The 18,463-nt window shown below is 36.7% G+C and overlaps 1 protein-coding gene across 1 annotated transcript in view; it reads left to right on the forward strand.

The window, feature by feature from the left end:
- STAB1 (stabilin 1) overlaps positions 1–18,463 on the forward strand; it is a 1,127,460-nt gene that overhangs the window by 665,738 nt on the left and 443,259 nt on the right. The window contains exon 36 of the mRNA XM_053721023.1: positions 9,804–9,860. Within this exon, the coding sequence (XP_053576998.1) occupies positions 9,804–9,860 (57 nt within the window). The remainder of the gene's footprint in view (positions 1–9,803; positions 9,861–18,463) is intronic.

Raw genomic sequence — 18,463 nt, forward strand, 5'->3', positions numbered from 1 at the left:
TGCAATGCTGAATGCGGAGAGCGTATTGCTGTCCGCATTCAGCGATGTCTGTCATACATGATCCGCTGATCGGATCATGTCGGACAGACATTTGATAAATAGGCCCCTATATATATGAATATCTATTCATAAATATATACATATCCCCCTATGTAAAAATCCCAATGATATATTAAATACTTACAGTACAAACACAGTAAAACACTTTATTAAAAATAAATATTGCATTAATATGTTTTTAAATGTTTTCAGCTACTTGACTGCAAATAGATCCAATGCAATTATATATATATATATATATATATATATATATATATATATATATATATATATATATATATATATATATATATTGAACAGATTCAAGCGATGCGCTCTGCCTTACCCACTTCCTGTTCCTACGGCACCACGGAGCGTGGGTTGACGTCACACGTCCCAATTACGGTCACACATGCCAGGAAACAGCGCTATCGTCCACAGCGCTGAAAATATACAAAATTGAGACAAAAGATGTCCTGGCTCTCTGTGTTCCATAAAAATGTAAATGTATTGAAGTTCCACAATTAAAATCATAAATGCACAAGCAGTACATCAGAAGTAGCCATCGCTGCAGACAAGCATAGGTGATGAAGACAGCTGGGCTATAGTGCAGCAGACATGTTTCGTGCCTTCCGGCACTTGTTCACTGCTCACAGGTGTCCCAGTCTTCTCTCCCTAAATAGGTATTTTTCTTAAAGGTATACATACACATTTATGTAGTCTCCATTTTAACCTATATACTTATCTCTCTACATAATTGTTTAATTCATGTAACACATAGTGTATAATACATAACCATCATAGTTATTAAAAATCATAGATTATAGATATTAATGTGTTCTAATTTAAGTTGTTAATGAATTACTATTACATATATATTATCATATGTAGTACACATTACTATGTTATAATCCGGGCCCTAGACACACAGATCAATGTCTCTCCTAAAATTCAGACCATGGGGAATACTTGTATTTAAGATGAAAATCCAAAATATTTCTCTTATGCCTAATTTGGCCTCTCTGTTTCCACCTCTTTTCAACATTGGTACATGGTCTATGGCCTGTACACTTAATAAATTAGAATCTGAGTTGTGGAATTCTCTAAAGTGTCTTGCAATGGGGGTATCAGACTCAATGTCCTCAATAGATCTAATATGCGCTAGAAACCTATCTTTTAGGGATCTCTTAGTTTTTCCCACATACTGCTTAGAGCACCCCTACAGGTCAATAAGTATATTACATGTGTAGTATTACAGTTCATGCTAAAATTAATTCTGTGGGTTTTTTTTGTGTATATGAAGACACACAACTGTCTCCCTCGGAAACATAGTTACAGGTCTTACATATGTTTCTTCTACATTTGAAAAAAAACTTCTTTTTTTAAGCCAACAACTATTAGATTTTACTGAGCAATCTGAGGGAGATACAAAATTCCCTATTGATTTACCTTTCCTGGATATGAATTCACATCCACTTTGTACAATTTGTTTCAGTCCTGGATCTGTATAAAGAATAGGAATACATTCTCTTATAATATTACATATTTCTCTATATTCTAGACTATATTTAGTTATAAATTTAGGTTTCTGCAGGTCACCCATTACTTTCTTATTTCCACGTCTATTCCGATATTTTAGTAAATCCTCTCTTGGTAAACTATCTACCTCTTTTCGTGCTCTCTCCAATATCTTAGGGTCATAGCCCCTTTCTTTGAGGCGAGTGGTAATTATATCTGCCTGTTTTTTATATGTATCTTCAGTAGTGCAGTTTTGTTTAGCCCTTATGTATTGGCCTTTCGGTATTCCCTGTATGGTATGTCTAGGGTGACATGATTTATATTATATTATATTATCAGTTTCAATGCTTCCATTTTCATTACCAGTTATCATTATATCTAAGAAACAGATGGTATTCTGATTCTGTTCTCCTACCAATTTAATGCCACTGTTGTTTTGATTTAAATAGTCACAAAAAGTGGTCACTTCCTGTTCCTCACTATCAATGATAAAGATGAGGTCATCTATAAATCTTGCATAGAAAATTATGTTCTTCCGAAGGGGGTTCCCATCTCCAAGGACGTGGAACCGCTCCCACCATCCCATAAAGAGATTGGCGTAACAGGGGGCAAATTTTGCCCCCATAGCAGTTCCACGTCCCTGGAGATAGAAACCCCCCTCGAACATGAAAAAATTGTGCGTGAGTAGATATTCAATTGATGTAAGTAAAAAGTGTTTTGTTGTAATATCATAATTACTATGATGTTCTAGGAAATAATCAATAGCCTGCAGTCCCTTTTCATGAGAAATAGTAGTATATAATGATACCATATCTACCACTAAGAATCGATAAGACGATTTCTATTCAATTTGACCTAGTTTTAATAAAAGTGATGTAGTGTCTTGGATAAAACTGGGGAGATCTTTAACCAAAGGTTGTAAAAAACTGTCAACCAGATCTGAAAGGGGTTCATTAAGGGAATTTATTCCTGCAATTATTGGATGCCCTGGTGGATTATAACTATCTTTATGGATCTTGGGAAAATAGTGAAACACAGGTGTAACAGGTTGTTCAGGGATTAACATTTCTTCTGTTGTCTGATTGATAACATTATTGTATCTTGCATTCTTCACTATATTTGTCAAGATCTTTTTATAGTGTGTAGTGTTTTTTTTTTTTCAAATGTAGAAGAAACATATGTAAGACCTGTAACTATGTTTCTGAGGGAGACAGTTGTATGTCCTCATATACACAAAAAACCCACAGAATTGATTTTAGCATGAACTGTAATACTACACATGTAATATACTTATTGACCTATAGGGGGTGCACTAAGAAGTATGTGGGAAAAACTAAGAGATCCCTAAAAGATAGGTTTCTAGCGCATATTAGATCTATTGAGGACATTGAGTCTGATACCCCCATTGCAAGATACTTTAGAGAATTCCACAACTCAGATTCTAATTTATTAAGTGTACAGGCCATAGACCATGTACCAATGTGGAAAAGAGGTGGAAACAGAGAGGCCAAATTAGGCATAAGAGAAATATTTTGGATTTTCACCTTAAATACAAGTATTCCCCATGGTCTGAATTTTAGGAGAGACATTGATTGGTGTGTCTAGGGCTCGGATTATAACATAGTAATGTGTACTACATATGATAATATATATGTAATAGTAATTCATTAACAACTTAAATTAGAACACATTAATATCTATCATCTACGATTTTTAATTACTATGATGTTATGTATTATACACTATGTTCTACATGAATTAAACAATTATGTAGAGAGATAAGTATATAGGTTAAAATGGAGACTACATAAATGTGTATGTATACCTTTAAGAAAAATACCTATTTAGGGAGAGAAGACTGGAACACCTGTGAGCAGTGAACAAGTGCCGGAAGGCACAAAACATGTCTGCTGCACTATAGCCCAGCTGTCTTTATCACCTATGCTTGCCTGCAGCGGTGGCTACTGCTGATGTACTGCTTGTGCATTTATGGTTTTAATTGTGGAATTTCATTAAATTTACATTTTTATGGAACACACAGAGCCAAGACATCTTTTGTCTCAATTATATATATATATATATATATATATATATATATATATATATATATATATATATATATATATATATATATATGTATATATATATGTGTGTGTGTGTGTGTGTGTGTCTATATATGTGTCTATATATGTATTTATATATTCATATGTATACATATGTTTGTAAATAAATATATATATATATATATATATATATATACTGTATATATAAAACAGTTGAAGAAGGAGTCACTTAGAGGGTCTTGTAGTGTAGTTTAAAAACAATATGAGCTGTTAAAGTTCCTTAGTAATACCAGGAGCAATCATTTGTCTTACTAGAGTCTGTGTCTGATGAGATATCTTGCTAATATTTAGAATCAATCAACAATGTGATGACGTCTCGCTGTTAAAACATATGTTATCAACAGTACACAACATGGTCATTGTTACAGAAAGAACTATTATGACACTATACTCATAAAGGGCCGAGTATCAAGCAACAAGTATGCAACATAAATAAAACCATATGTGAAATAATATATGAAATAAAATAATATAATTAGGGCATATTTACACTGGAAGTGCCTATAATTGACAAGGTATAATGCATTGACCAACCCGTGATACAGACATGAGTTAATAAGCTAAATGTCGTCTGCTACTAGAAGGGAAGGCTCAAATTAGATGAATGGGTTGGTACAGGTGTAGACACTTGTCTATTATGATTAAGTGTACAGGTTATACATGGCCACTAGTACTCCAAGAAGAGTAATGTCACTAGTTGGGGGCTTCTCATATGTCGGAGGTGATTACAGCAATAATGTCATAATGTCTCAAATAAATTTAAGTCAGTTCAGACATGATACAATGTTACTACCCTCTATTTGGATATACAATATAAACAAAGCATGAGAATAAAAAATGTTACAAAATAATATCAAAGTAATCCAAAAGTAATGCTAACACTAATTTAATCTGTGTGTAGATACTTCGGTTCATAATACACATGGTGAAATAAAATAAACAATCTATATGGCCCATGTAAGATGTATCCTACATAAGAAAAGTAAATAATTGATAATACGTAGGGAATGTACATCTGCATTAGTGATTCATGTAATACAAATACCAGAGTGAGGACTCTATAGGCAACAATGCCAGTCCAGGTGTACGTTAAGACCCCTAGGGGTCATAGTTCCCAAATCAAAAATCCACCTCGCCTCCCTTTGCAAGAGGGTTTTAGCCCTATCATCACCTCTGGTGGGAGGAGGGACGTGGTCAATGATAATGTACTTGAGATTGGTAACCATAGGGCCTGCTTCAACAAAATGTCTAGCCACAGGCTGATCAGAAGTTCCCTTATCCAGGGCTACCCGTATGGCTGAACGGTGGTTGGCCATTCTAGTTCGAAGGTCGTCCACCGTTTTGCCCACATAAAATTTTCCCCAAACTCAGTGGAGCAGGTAGACTATGAATTTTGTGGTGCAGGTCAGTCTATGTCGAGTATGGATGGCTAAAGTAATTTCTGTGGTGAGTCCACCACAGGTAGTACACCCCAAACAACGGAAACAGCCTGGTTTTGTTTTCAGCCAGGTTCCTTTGTTGTAGCAGTTTATGGGATCCGTTTTAATGAGCTGATCTCTGAGTGAGTGAGCCCTGCGGTATCCAATCCTGGGTGGCAACATATTCTTAAAGGGTAGATCCCTGTCTGTAGTGAGTAGGTTCCAATTGTTGCGCAGAGTATCTATGATGCCTTATTTTCCCATTGTGTAGGTTGTGGTAAATGTCAGCTTGTTTTCTTTTTCTCTACTTTTAGACTCAGCTGCTATGATTAGACTACTACTGGAGCTACCCCCATTGACTGAAGAAGTCCTGCTGGTCACACTAGATGTGATCAGCTTATACACAGTCATACCACATCAAGTGGGAATAGCAGCTACTAGGAGACAACTGGCTAGATCAGCCCCCAGCAGAAGCTGTCTGCGAGATGTTGAGAATGTGTCTGGAACTAAATTACTTTCGCTTCGAGCGCACATTCTACTTACAAATAGCTGGGACGTCAATGGGGTCAAATATGGCCCCATCATATGCCAACCTGTTTATGGCCGAATTAGAGAATAGTGGCACAGAATTATTCCATGACCCTAGGATACATCTATTCAAAAGGTATATAGATGACCTGTTTATGCTATGGAAGGGCACTGAAGAAGAACTATTACAGTGGTTTGAAGAATTGAACAGAGTCCACCCTACTGTGAAATTCAAAATCACGTACAATAAAGAAACAGTGGACTTCTTGGAAATAAGAATCTTCCGACAGGGGGAAACCTTGATCACCTCCCTCTTCAGCAAACCTACGGATAAGAATTCGATCCTATGTGCCTCAAGCTGCCACCCTCCTAACCTAAAGAAACACCAACAAAGAACGTAGGGACACACAAATGGCTGAAATGGAGACAAAAATCTTAGAGGTGCTACCACAGCAGGATCCTAAAAAGCAGTAGAGAAGCGACAATGAGAGATACCCAACGGGAATTACTCTATGATACTAAAAGTAGAGAAAAAGAAAACAAGCTAACATTTACTACAACCTACACGATGGGAAAAGAAGGCATCGCAGATACGCAACAATTGGAACCTACTCACTACAGACAGGGATCTACCCTTTAAGAATATGTTGCCACCCAGGACTGGATACTGCAGGGCTCACTCACTCAGAGATCAGCTCATCAAAACGGATCCCACAAACTGCTACAACAAAGGAACCTGGCTTAAAACAAAACCAGGCTTTTTCTGTTGTTTAGGGTGTACTACCTGTGGTGGATTCACCACAGGAAATTACTTTAGCCATCCATACTCCACTAAGAAATTCAAGATTCGACATAGAGTGACCTGCACCACAAAATTCATAGTCTACCTGCTCCACTGCGTTTTCGGAAAAATTGTATGTGGGCAAAATGGTGGACGACCTTCGAACTAGAATGGCCAACCACCGTTCAGCCATACGGGCAGCCCTGGATAAGGGAACTTCTGATCAGGCTGTGGCTAGACATTTTGTTGAAGTAGGCCTTATGCTTACCGATATCAAGTACATTATCATTGACCACGTCCCTCCCCCCACCAGAGGTGGTGATAGGGCTAAAACCCTCTTGCAAAGGGAGGCAAGGTGGATTTTTGATTTGGGAACTATGACCCCTAGGGGTCTTAACGTACACCTGGACTGGCATTGTTGCCTATAGTGTCCTCATTCTGGTATTTGTATTACATGAATCACTAATGCAGATGTACATTCCCTACTAATTATCAATTAATTACTTTTCTTATTTAGGATACATCTTACATGGGCCATATAGATTGTTTATTTTATTTCACCATGTGTATTATGAACTGAAGTATCTACACACGGATTAAATTAGTGTTAGCATTCCTGTACTATTACTTTTGGATTACTTTGATATTATTTTTGTAACACTTTTTATTCTCATGCTTTGTTTATATTGTATATCCAAATAGAGGGTAGTAACATTTTATCATGTCTGATCTGACTTAAATTTATTTGAGACGTTATGACATTGTTGCTGTAATCACCTCTGACATATGAGAAGCCCCCAACTAGTGACATTACTTTTCTTGGAGTACTAGTGGCCACGTCTAACCTGTATACTTAATCATAATAGACAAGTGTCTACACCTGTACCAACCCATTCATCTAATTTAAGCTTTCCCTTCCAGTAGCAGACGGCATTTAGCTTATTAACTCATGTCTGTATCACGGGTTGGTCAATGCATTATACCTTGTCAATTATAGGCACTTCCAGTGTAAATATGCCCTAATTATATTATATTATTTCATATATTATTTCACATATGGTTTTATTTATGTTGCATACTTGTTGCTTGATACTCGGCCCTTTATGAGTATAGTGTCATAATAGTTCTTTCTGTAACAATGACCATGTTGTGTACTGTTGATAACATATGTTTTAACAGCGAGACGTCATCACATTGTTGATTGATTCTAAATATTAGCGAGATATCTCATAAGACAAGACTCTAGTAAGTCAAATGATTGCTCCTGGTATTACTAAGGAAGTTTAACAGCTCATATTGTTTTTAAACTACACTAGTCAATAGCTGCTTAGCGGCCGGTTGCCATGGTAACACGTGTGACTTTTACATCACGTGACACTGTGCAACTTCCGGTTTGCGATCGTGATTGACGGCCAGCGGTGGTAGATTAGCAGGGGTATATAGGAGGGTAAGTTTTTGTAACTTTGTATGCTTATTTTGAAAACGGGGGTGATCTCGAAACGTCAATATATACATCAGTATTTCTGGATACAAGACCCTGTGAGTGACTCCTTCTTCAACTGTTTTGTATCTACATTTGGAGTGCACCCAAGGCACCGAAGGCCAGTTTGGGCCCTACAGCTGCACCAGGAGTGCTACTACCATCTTCCTTATTTATATATATATATATATATATATATATATATATATATATATATATATATATATATATATATATATATATATATATATATATATATATATATATATATATATATATATACTGTATATATATATATATATATATATATATATACACTGTATAAATACGTAAATAAATATGTACACACATATAATTATATATATATATACACTGTATAAATACGTAAATAAATATGTACACACATATAATTATATATATATATACACTGTATAAATACGTAAATAAATATGTACACACATATAATTATATATATATATACACTGTATAAATACGTAAATAAATATGTACACACATATAATTATATATATATATACACTGTATAAATACGTAAATAAATATGTACACACATATAATTATATATATATATACACTGTATAAATACGTAAATAAATATGTACACACATATAATTATATATATATATACACTGTATAAATACGTAAATAAATATGTACACACATATAATTATATATATATATACACTGTATAAATACGTAAATAAATATGTACACACATATAATTATATATATATATACACTGTATAAATACGTAAATAAATATGTACACACATATAATTATATATATATATACACTGTATAAATACGTAAATAAATATGTACACACATATAATTATATATATATATACACTGTATAAATACGTAAATAAATATGTACACACATATAATTATATATATATATACACTGTATAAATACGTAAATAAATATGTACACACATATAATTATATATATATATACACTGTATAAATACGTAAATAAATATGTACACACATATAATTATATATATATACATATATATATATATATATATATATATATATACACACACATATATACATGTTTATGTATGTATCTCTCTTGCAGTCCTTTTTTCATCTAACACCTACATCTCATATCTTTGAGCCCTTATAACTTTTTAATGCAATTTTTTTTTTACAATAATTTTTATTAGACAGTGTTATTATAAGTATCTGTACAATGTGTTTTGTGCAACTTTTTAGCTGAGTGTAACAGTTAACCAGATCTCTAAAGCCGTGCTATCCCGACTCGTGTTAAATTAAATTACACTTGAGCGTACGCATTTACTTTCAACACGTAATACACACACTACTTCCTATGCATGCAAAGAGCCGCGGTAAACCCTTTTTCACTCACGCGCAACACATAATCTTGCCCTATATAGGCAAATTGTCTCAGTTGGTTTCGTCGAATTTAGTATCTATGGAATCATGGCACACATACCATCATATTTGTTAGCTGCTGTGGATGAATAAAGAGATAGGAACATAGATCTGGACACACTAGTCTATAATTACATCCTTGTTACTTATCCACATTGCTGGTCTATTTAACTTACTTGGGACCTCTAGCTTAGAGTCTTAATTTCTTAGAGCCACTACACTCAGATAATAAATGCTCTATTGTGTTATCCTTACTGTGCAATCTATGTTGCATTCTGTTGTGTTCCATGGAGTGATGCCTACAGACAGAAAACTATAATAAATAAAATAATAACTTTGATTGTCTTACACTTTTACACAAATAATATATATATATATATATATATATAATATCCAGCAGAGCGCATGCTCATCTCCAAAACAGATACCAGGGTGCAGGCAGGCAAATCCAAATATAATGTTTACTAGAACTAAATCCATGTTATTTTGTGTTACAGACAAAATGTGGCGATTGTATGAGAAAAATAAAGTGTCCCAAAGGTACTACTCTCAAGGCAAGTATTTCGCTTCACTTTTTAACAGCTTTTCGATTTTGGCAACTCAAGGCACTTGATAGCTCCTCAAAATGGCTTTTTAGACAACAATTTCATCGTTATTTTAAAACAGTCTATTTGCTTGTACATACATTGTGTTAAACACACTGTAATGGCCATAGGAGACATTCTAGAGGTTTATTAACATGCATTGTATTGATTCATTAAAGCTCCATTCATGCCTACTGGAGAGGTTGTATACAGTCATCAGGGCATACATTTTTTCTAATGTATAGGGACATATACATGTGTAGATGTGTTGATTACGCAATATCATGTACACCTAAGGAGATCTACTGGAAAAAGTCACTTCTATAAATAGAGTGATTTTATATATACCGTATATATATTTTTTTAAATATTCAAAAGAGCTTTATTAAGATCAAATGAGAGTACACGTCATACATTGGGTATACATGGCATATATCAAAATTGTTACAATAAAATGTATCACAAAAATGTGCATGTAGTGGCTGTAAGAAAACATAAGTCATGCGTTTTGTTATACAACTTTATAATTGTAGACCCTATAAAATGATCTGGTGGTAAGTGGGTTAGTATGGTCATTAGTTATTTTGTGTACCTGTTATACTTATAAACAATGTCTAGTACATAAAACCATATTCTCTAATTCTGTGTACTTCATTCTTGGCCAAATCAGACCTCTCTTAGGTCTTTAACAAAATCAAACATGAATGGTATTGGAGAGGTATAGAAATAGGGTTTAATAAAAGAACAGAGGGAGAGGAAAGTAAAGAGTTATATTTTATGAATGATATAGGTGATGTATTTTTTTAGCTAAAATTGAACAGACTAATAATATTTATATAGGGAGACTAAATACACACAGAGAGAAGTGCACTCACAGGAACGAACAACCGGCTCAATACCATTGTCAGCCTGTTCTATGGCGATTTACCACCTGGGTGCAGCTTATTTTTAGCCCAGTAATGCTTTTCACAGAATAGAACTTTCCTGTAGGATATTAGTCTGAACCTACCTATTACGGTCAGTCCAGCACCGAAATACCAGGCAATTCCCCTCTGAACAAGGAACACAGCAACCCCAGACGATCGTTTCGGCCTTCATTGGACGTTGTCAGTGAGGTGTAGCCCTATTCCTCTAAGCACACTGAGCTAGGAGTCCACGTCTGGTTGCCCCTTTTTCCCATAGAGAGACTAAATACACACAGAGAGAAGCACACTCACAGGAACGAACAACTGGCTCAATAACATTGTTAGCCTGTTCTATGGCGATTTACCACCTGGGTGCAGCTTCTTTTTAGCCCAGTAATGCTTTTCAGAGAGTAGAACTTTCCTGTAGTATATCAGTCTGAACCTACCTATTACGGTCAGTCCAGCACCGAAATACCAGGCAATTCCCGTCTGAACAAGGAACACAGCAACCCCAGACGATCGTTTTGGCCTTCATTGGACGTTGTCAGTGAGGTGTAGCCCTATTCCTCTAAGCACACTGAGCTAGGAGTCCACGTCTGGTTGCCCCTTTTTCCCATAGAGAGACTAAATACACACAGAGAGAAGCACACTCACAGGAACGAACAACTGGCTCAATAACATTGTTAGCCTGTTCTATGGCGATTTACCACCTGGGTGCAGCTTCTTTTTAGCCCAGTAATGTTTTTAAGAAAGTAGAACTTTCCTGTAGTATATCAGTCTGATCCCGCCTATTACGGTCAGTCCAGCGCCGAAATACAAGGCAATTCCTCTCTGAACAAGGAACACAGCAACCCCAGAAGGCCTTCATTTCTAGTTCACATATTATTAGCACTTTATACCCATTGCACCTTGGTTAAGGGTAATCTTTGGGAAGTAGAGCAGTGTGAACGAGTGAGCATGGGGATAGGGTGTTATAGCTAAGGTTATAAAATAAATGTGGAGTAATTATACCACCTGGTAGCTCACAATAATCAGTGCTCTATATTGGAGTGATGTCGCCTTCTAGTGGGTGTGGAAGAGTATGAACGTTTAAGCATGGGAGTGGGGTACTTTATCTATACTTATAAAAAAGAGGCAGGGGTGCTTTGCTTCTAGCTGTTTTGTTATAATCAATGTTCTAAGTGTTATCGCCCTCTAGTAGGTGTAGAATAAATTGAGCAGCAAAAATCTTAAAATTATGTTATAGACAATTTGGGAATTGGAGGTATGTAAGTTGGTTCTTAAAATTTATGGCATAAGGTGAATTTTTAAATATTTACTTAATCTGTTCTGCCCTTTAGCAGCCCCGGCCGCAGGTCACTTTACAGGGGTCATATATACAAGTTGGACAGCTGTGCCTTATGTATCTATTAAATTGCAGCAAACCATAGATATATTATTAGAAGGAGTAACATTTCTCTCTTTGCTTTTGTTAAACTACTGAGTTTTTAAACCATTAACAGCACGAGAAATGATAAGTATAGCGTAGATATAATTAGCTAGAAGTAATAACTCTTTCAACAATATTTCCATACGTACTGTGGTGCATATGTTCCCTTGAAAATGAACTTGCTAGATATATGAGTGAGATGAAATTTAAAACATTTCAAAACTTATCAAAACAGGGTTAAACCTTTACAACATGAAGTTACCAACATCTGCAAAGTATGGTTTTAACAGACAGTTCAGTTAAGGTCAGTCCCTAGGCTCTTTCTGTCGGGAAAATCTAGGTTTTATATATCGGCTATGATGCCTCTTTGTAGGGTTTGAGCAAGATATGTTGTTTGAACCATTTGGGGCATATCTATCAAGCTCCGAATGGGTTGATTGACACCCCCCTGCTGGCGGCTGATTGGTCGCGAGTTAGCAGGGGGCGGCGTTGCACCAGCAGCTCTTGTGAGCTGCTGGTGCAATGCTCAATACGGAGAGCGTATTGCTCTCCGCATTCAGCGAGGTCTGGCAGACCTGATCCGCACTGTCGGATCAGGTCCGCCAGACTTTGGTAAATAGAGGCCTTAGTCTCCACCCGTGAGTTCGGGTTTGTTCGGGTTGTAGTCAGTGTGTCGTCATGCATACCGAAGAGGTCATTGCAATATAATTAAGGTTGCTTTATGATGGATTCTTACAAAATATTATATATTATATACCTGAGCCAGCGTCCCAGTAAAAATAGGTGCATGATTGATATTTGTTATCTCAATAACAATAGTCTGAGTAGCTGAAGTTCCTTTATTGTCTTCCACAAGCACTTGCAAAGTGTACAATGGAACAGTCTCAAAATTCAGTTTAGGAGTGTTTGTTGTGATCAGCTAAAAATAAGAGAAACAATATTTAATTATTAGCGTACAAACTTTAGTCATTATTAGGAATCTGGTCACTTTATAAATGTAACATTTAAAGGAGTAGTCATGGTAAGAAAAAACTTTGTAGTAATAGTTATTGCTGCTAATTATATAGCATATATATATATATATATATTACAAAGTCATACTTATATATACTTTTTAACCATATCCCCTGTTTTTTTTTAAACTATAATCAGCAGAGAGTGCTCCAGCCTATCAGAAGGCAACCGCCCATTTCAGTAAATGTTTTTCTCCACGTTTATGGGGCCCTGAGAATATAGGACATCTGTTTTATGTTGCTTGTCTGTTTGTGATGTTTTTAAAGTTTGTTGAATAAAAGTCGTTTTAATCTTAGCGGGACATGAAACACATATAGCACATACATTTGTAAACAACGTTTCAATTTACTTCTACTACCAACTTTGCTTCATTGGTAGCTCTGAAAATTAGATCTCTGGTTAATTTTCTAAAAGTGCCCCAAATGCCCTCAAAATAGATGGCATTATAGTTTTTAATTAAAAAAAATGTAGCTTTTATTTAAAATTAAACAACTGCAATAAGCAGTATTTTGGGGTCTAAAGTTGGTGGAAGTGGGGTGCCTTTACATTGCACTGAAAAGTGCCTTTACATTGTGGTATATGGGAACCTGCAGTCCATATTTATGAAGCTGCGGTCAACCTTTTGCCACCTCTTAGGTGGCAAATTTCAATTTCCCCGGTCTTGTCTGACCGGGGAGATTGACAGTTCTTGCCCGCATGTGATTGGCTGTGCGCAGGGTTCCACGTGAACGCAAAATAGCGCTCGTGTGCAATGCTGAATTCCGGCAGCATAATTCAGCCTGCCAGAGGTAAGCTGTGGCGGACAGGGGCACATATGTGCCCCTATCCGCCACAGCTTGATAAATCGACCCATAAGGGTAATTCATGGTGGCATGATGGCTCCGTTTCTCCCATGAAGGCCATAATTGGGTGCAATAGGTATGATCTTGTGCACAACTTTTTCCATCTTCGGTCGTGTTTCTCTTAATGTATTTTTGGTTGTAGAAGTGAAGTTATGGTGTTCTTGCTAAGGTTCTAATGCATCCAATTAGAGCTAAATACCTCAACTTATCGAGGGGGGATGCGCTGCCTGTGTGTTAGCCGCCTCTGCAGGCCTTCTTAGTCAGATCTAGAGCTCTAGTGTCAGAAATACAGCTGAATTTTCTATATATATTGCACAGCTGAGCTATGCAGTTGTATGGTTGACAAATACTGAGGAATAGCTGTAGGATGGGTAGACTCCGTGTCACAAATACCTCAGGAATTAGCTGCTAAGGGGTTAATTCTGTTTAGTTTGTGAACTAAAAACAGTTATTTGCTTTTCAAGAAGAACTGTGTCCTGTGTTTGTTTGTGTTTTCTTTGAAGTGCCAGGAGCCTCATAAGTAGTTTCTAAGGCTCACTCCACCAATTGTTATTGTGTATGCATTGAGTCATAAAGCCACTCAAGCTTTTAGCTCCAGAGATACAACACAGTGCTTCTTCCCCATATCCTGAAGAGGTCAATAAAAGGACATTGGTATAATGTATATACAGGGAGTGCAGAATTATTAGGCAAGTTGTATTTTTGAGGATTCATTTTATTATTGAACAACAACCATGTTCTCAATGAACCCAAAAAACTCATTAATATCAAAGCTGAATATTTTTGGAAGTAGTTTTTAGTTTGTTTTTAGTTTTAGTTATTTTAGGGGGATATCTGTGTGTGCAGGTGACTATTACTGTGCATAATTATTAGGCAACTTAACAAAAAACAAATATACCCATTTCAATTATTTATTTTTACCAGTGACACCAATATAACATCTCAACATTCACAAATATACATTTCTGACATTCAAAAACAAAACAAAAACAAATCAGTGACCAATATAGCCACCTTTCTTTGCAAGGACACTCAAAAGCCTGCCATCCATGGATTCTGTCAGTGTTTTGATCTGTTCACCATCAACATTGTGTGCAGCAGCAACCACAGCCTCCCAGACACTGTTCAGAGAGGTGTACTGTTTTCCCTCCTTGTAAATCTCACATTTGATGATGGACCACAGGTTCTCAATGGGGTTCAGATCAGGTGAACAAGGAGGCCATGTCATTAGATTTTCTTCTTTTATACCCTTTCTTGCCAGCCACGCTGTGGAGTACTTGGACGCGTGTGATGGAGCATTGTCCTGCATGAAAATCATGTTTTTCTTGAAGGATGAAGACTTCTTCCTGTACCACTGCTTGAAGAAGGTGTCTTCCAGAAACTGGCAGTAGGACTGGGAGTTGAGCTTGACTCCATCCTCAACCCGAAAAGGCCCCACAAGCTCATCTTTGATGATACCAGCCCAAACCAGTACTCCACCTCCACCTTGCTGGCGTCTGAGTCGGACTGGAGCTCTCTGCCCTTTACCAATCCAGCCACGGGCCCATCCATCTGGCCCATCAAGACTCACTCTCATTTCATCAGTCCATAAAACCTTAGAAAAATCAGTCGAGATATTTCTTGGCCCAGTCTTGATGTTTCAGCTTGTGTGTCTTGTTCAGTGGTGGTCGTCTTTCAGCCTTTCTTACCTTGGCCATGTCTCTGAGTATTGCACACCTTGTGCTTTTGGGCACTCCAGTGATGTTGCAGCTCTGAAATATGGCCAAACTGGTGGCAAGTGGCATCTTGGCAGCTGCACGCTTGACTTTTCTCAGTTCATGGGCAGTTATTTTGCACCTTGGTTTTTCCACACGCTTCTTGCGACCCTGTTGACTATTTTGAATGAAACGCTTGATTGTTCGATGATCACGCTTCAGAAGCTTTGCAATTTTAAGAGTGCTGCATCCCTCTGCAAGATATCTCACTATTTTTGACTTTTCTGAGCCTGTCAAGTCCTTCTTTTGACCCATTTTGCCAAAGGTAAGGAAGTTGCCTAATAATTATGCACACCTGATATAGGGTGTTGATGTCATTAGACCACACCCCTTCTCATTACAGAGATGCACATCACCTAATATGCTTAATTGGTAGTAGGCTTTCGAGCCTATACAGCTTGGAGTAAGACAACATGCATAAAGAGGATGATGTGGTCAAAATACTCATTTGCCTAATAATTCTGCACTCCCTGTATGTGTTTAAAACTGTTATGACATTAAATGAAGGTAAATATGACAACCTATGTCATATCTGGTATCAAATTGATTCTCCCAATGAAACCAAGAGATTACCGGTCAGTATATCTAAAAATAGAGTTACCTAGCAGAAATTATAATGGGTTCTATAATTTCAGGCAAAAACTTAGTTTATTGAAGGTCATAAAGACAGGGGGGTTTCTTAGCCCGTCCAGGAGGGGGTGGTCAGGCAACTTGATCTCTGGAAAATAGGTATAAGAATCTTATTTTTTAACTATAAGATTGTCATTCTTACAAGGGGAGCTGTTCTACAGAGTAAGGACCCAATTGCTTCATGCCAGTCCCCAGGCACAGATCTTGAGACTAGTAAAGTATTCAATCTGTTTTTCTTTTTTTTTTTTAACCTGTTTGCTGTGTGTAATTGTATTTGTAACAACTTTTTATTAATAATGCATTGTGCATAATATTTTTGGCCTTTGTCTAATAATTGAACCATGTTACTGAAAGAGATTGGAATATTAGAACTGTATATTTTAGGTTATTTTCTGCTAAATTGTATTCAGAGAGTTAATGTGTAAGTCTGGGTTTTTTCTTAGGATTTTCCCTTTAATAAATTATAAGTGGTGTCAGCTGAGATATTGTAGTTAGTTTAGTGTGGGTGGCATTAAAAGGGGAGTTTTGGGCATTTCTTTTACGTCTAGTACAGACTGGAGTGTGTTGTTAACCCTTGCACCCACTGAACTAAATCACAAGCTGGTCTGGTGTGGCTAGATTGTGACATATTAGTGAGAGTAGAAGGGGTCTGATAACCCTTTCTGTGCCAAATAAGTGACTGGCGCAGGGTTGGATAACCTTGGTTCGTCACACTCCGCAATTGTTTTCTATTACCCTTAAATGAGATTGCACCTTTGTGAATAGGTTTTTATAGGGGACTTGCCTCTATGCATGCTAAGTCCAAACTTGTTTACGAGAGTGTCTACACTGAAGGCTCGCCAGAAACACAAGTTATGATGCAGCGGTCTAAAGACCGCTGCTTCATAACCTGTCTGCCTGCTCTTAAAGGGACACTAAACCCAGAAAAAAACTTATCTTCAATCAAAATATCGATATATTTTGAATAGTTATGTAATTAGCATTGTTTGTCAAATTATTACCGTTTATTAGCAATCCGATATAGAAAATCAATTTATTTCCAAACCCACTGCTGGCTATTGTTTTCTAAACTCTAATCCTGAACGATAACCCAGGTTATCAAAATGGCGCTTTTTGGACGCTATGCGCATGCGCAATATCCCGGCACATCACTCACAGCAGACAGGAAGACCCTGTATCTAAATCAGACATAGCTGATGAATACGCTACACATAGCAGGTAAGAGCTGAGTGCTGCGCTGCGATGCGAGAATCAACCCTAACAATAACGAACATTAAATCTTTATAGCACAATATGAAAAATGATCAATTAAACACATATTAATTTCATTAGAATAGACACTTTGTGGATATTATGACGATTACTCTGATGGAACCAAATACTATTGTTATGGACACTTTATGTGCAAATATGCTTGCCACAACGGATCGCAACTCGCATGCGCATGGTGACTACATTGTCACATAATGATATGCACGAAATAGGAAATTGGGTTTGGTCGTGCACGGCCCATATTAGAGGGTTGGATATAATGACGTCATCTGCAAAAAAATTTATTTAATTTTATAGCGTTTCTAAAGTTCATTGGACTGTAAAATTAAGTTGTTGAATAAATGTACACCTTATTGATTGGAAATTGATTTTCAGGTTGTGGCCAAAAACGGAAAGTTTTGGAATCCTTTAAGTGACAGATAGAAATCAAACCAAGCGAATACGATCGGGTTGATTGAAACCCCCTGCTAGCGGCCGCAAATCTGCAGGGGGTGGTATTGCATATGCAGTTAACAAGAACTGTGGGTGCAATGATAAATGCAGACAGCATATGCTGTCTGCATTTATCGATGTGCAGCGGACATGGTCCACCATAGCGGATCATGTCCATCTGCACAATGATAAATGGACCCCATAGTCTCCATCTTGTTTACAGTTTACACCAAAATGGAAAGGGACCCTTAACAAACAATATAAATAATTCTTGTTTAAAAATATCCTTGTGCAA

Source organism: Bombina bombina, chromosome 7 (genome assembly GCF_027579735.1).
Source record: "Bombina bombina isolate aBomBom1 chromosome 7, aBomBom1.pri, whole genome shotgun sequence".
NCBI classification, from domain to species: Eukaryota; Metazoa; Chordata; class Amphibia; order Anura; family Bombinatoridae; genus Bombina; species Bombina bombina.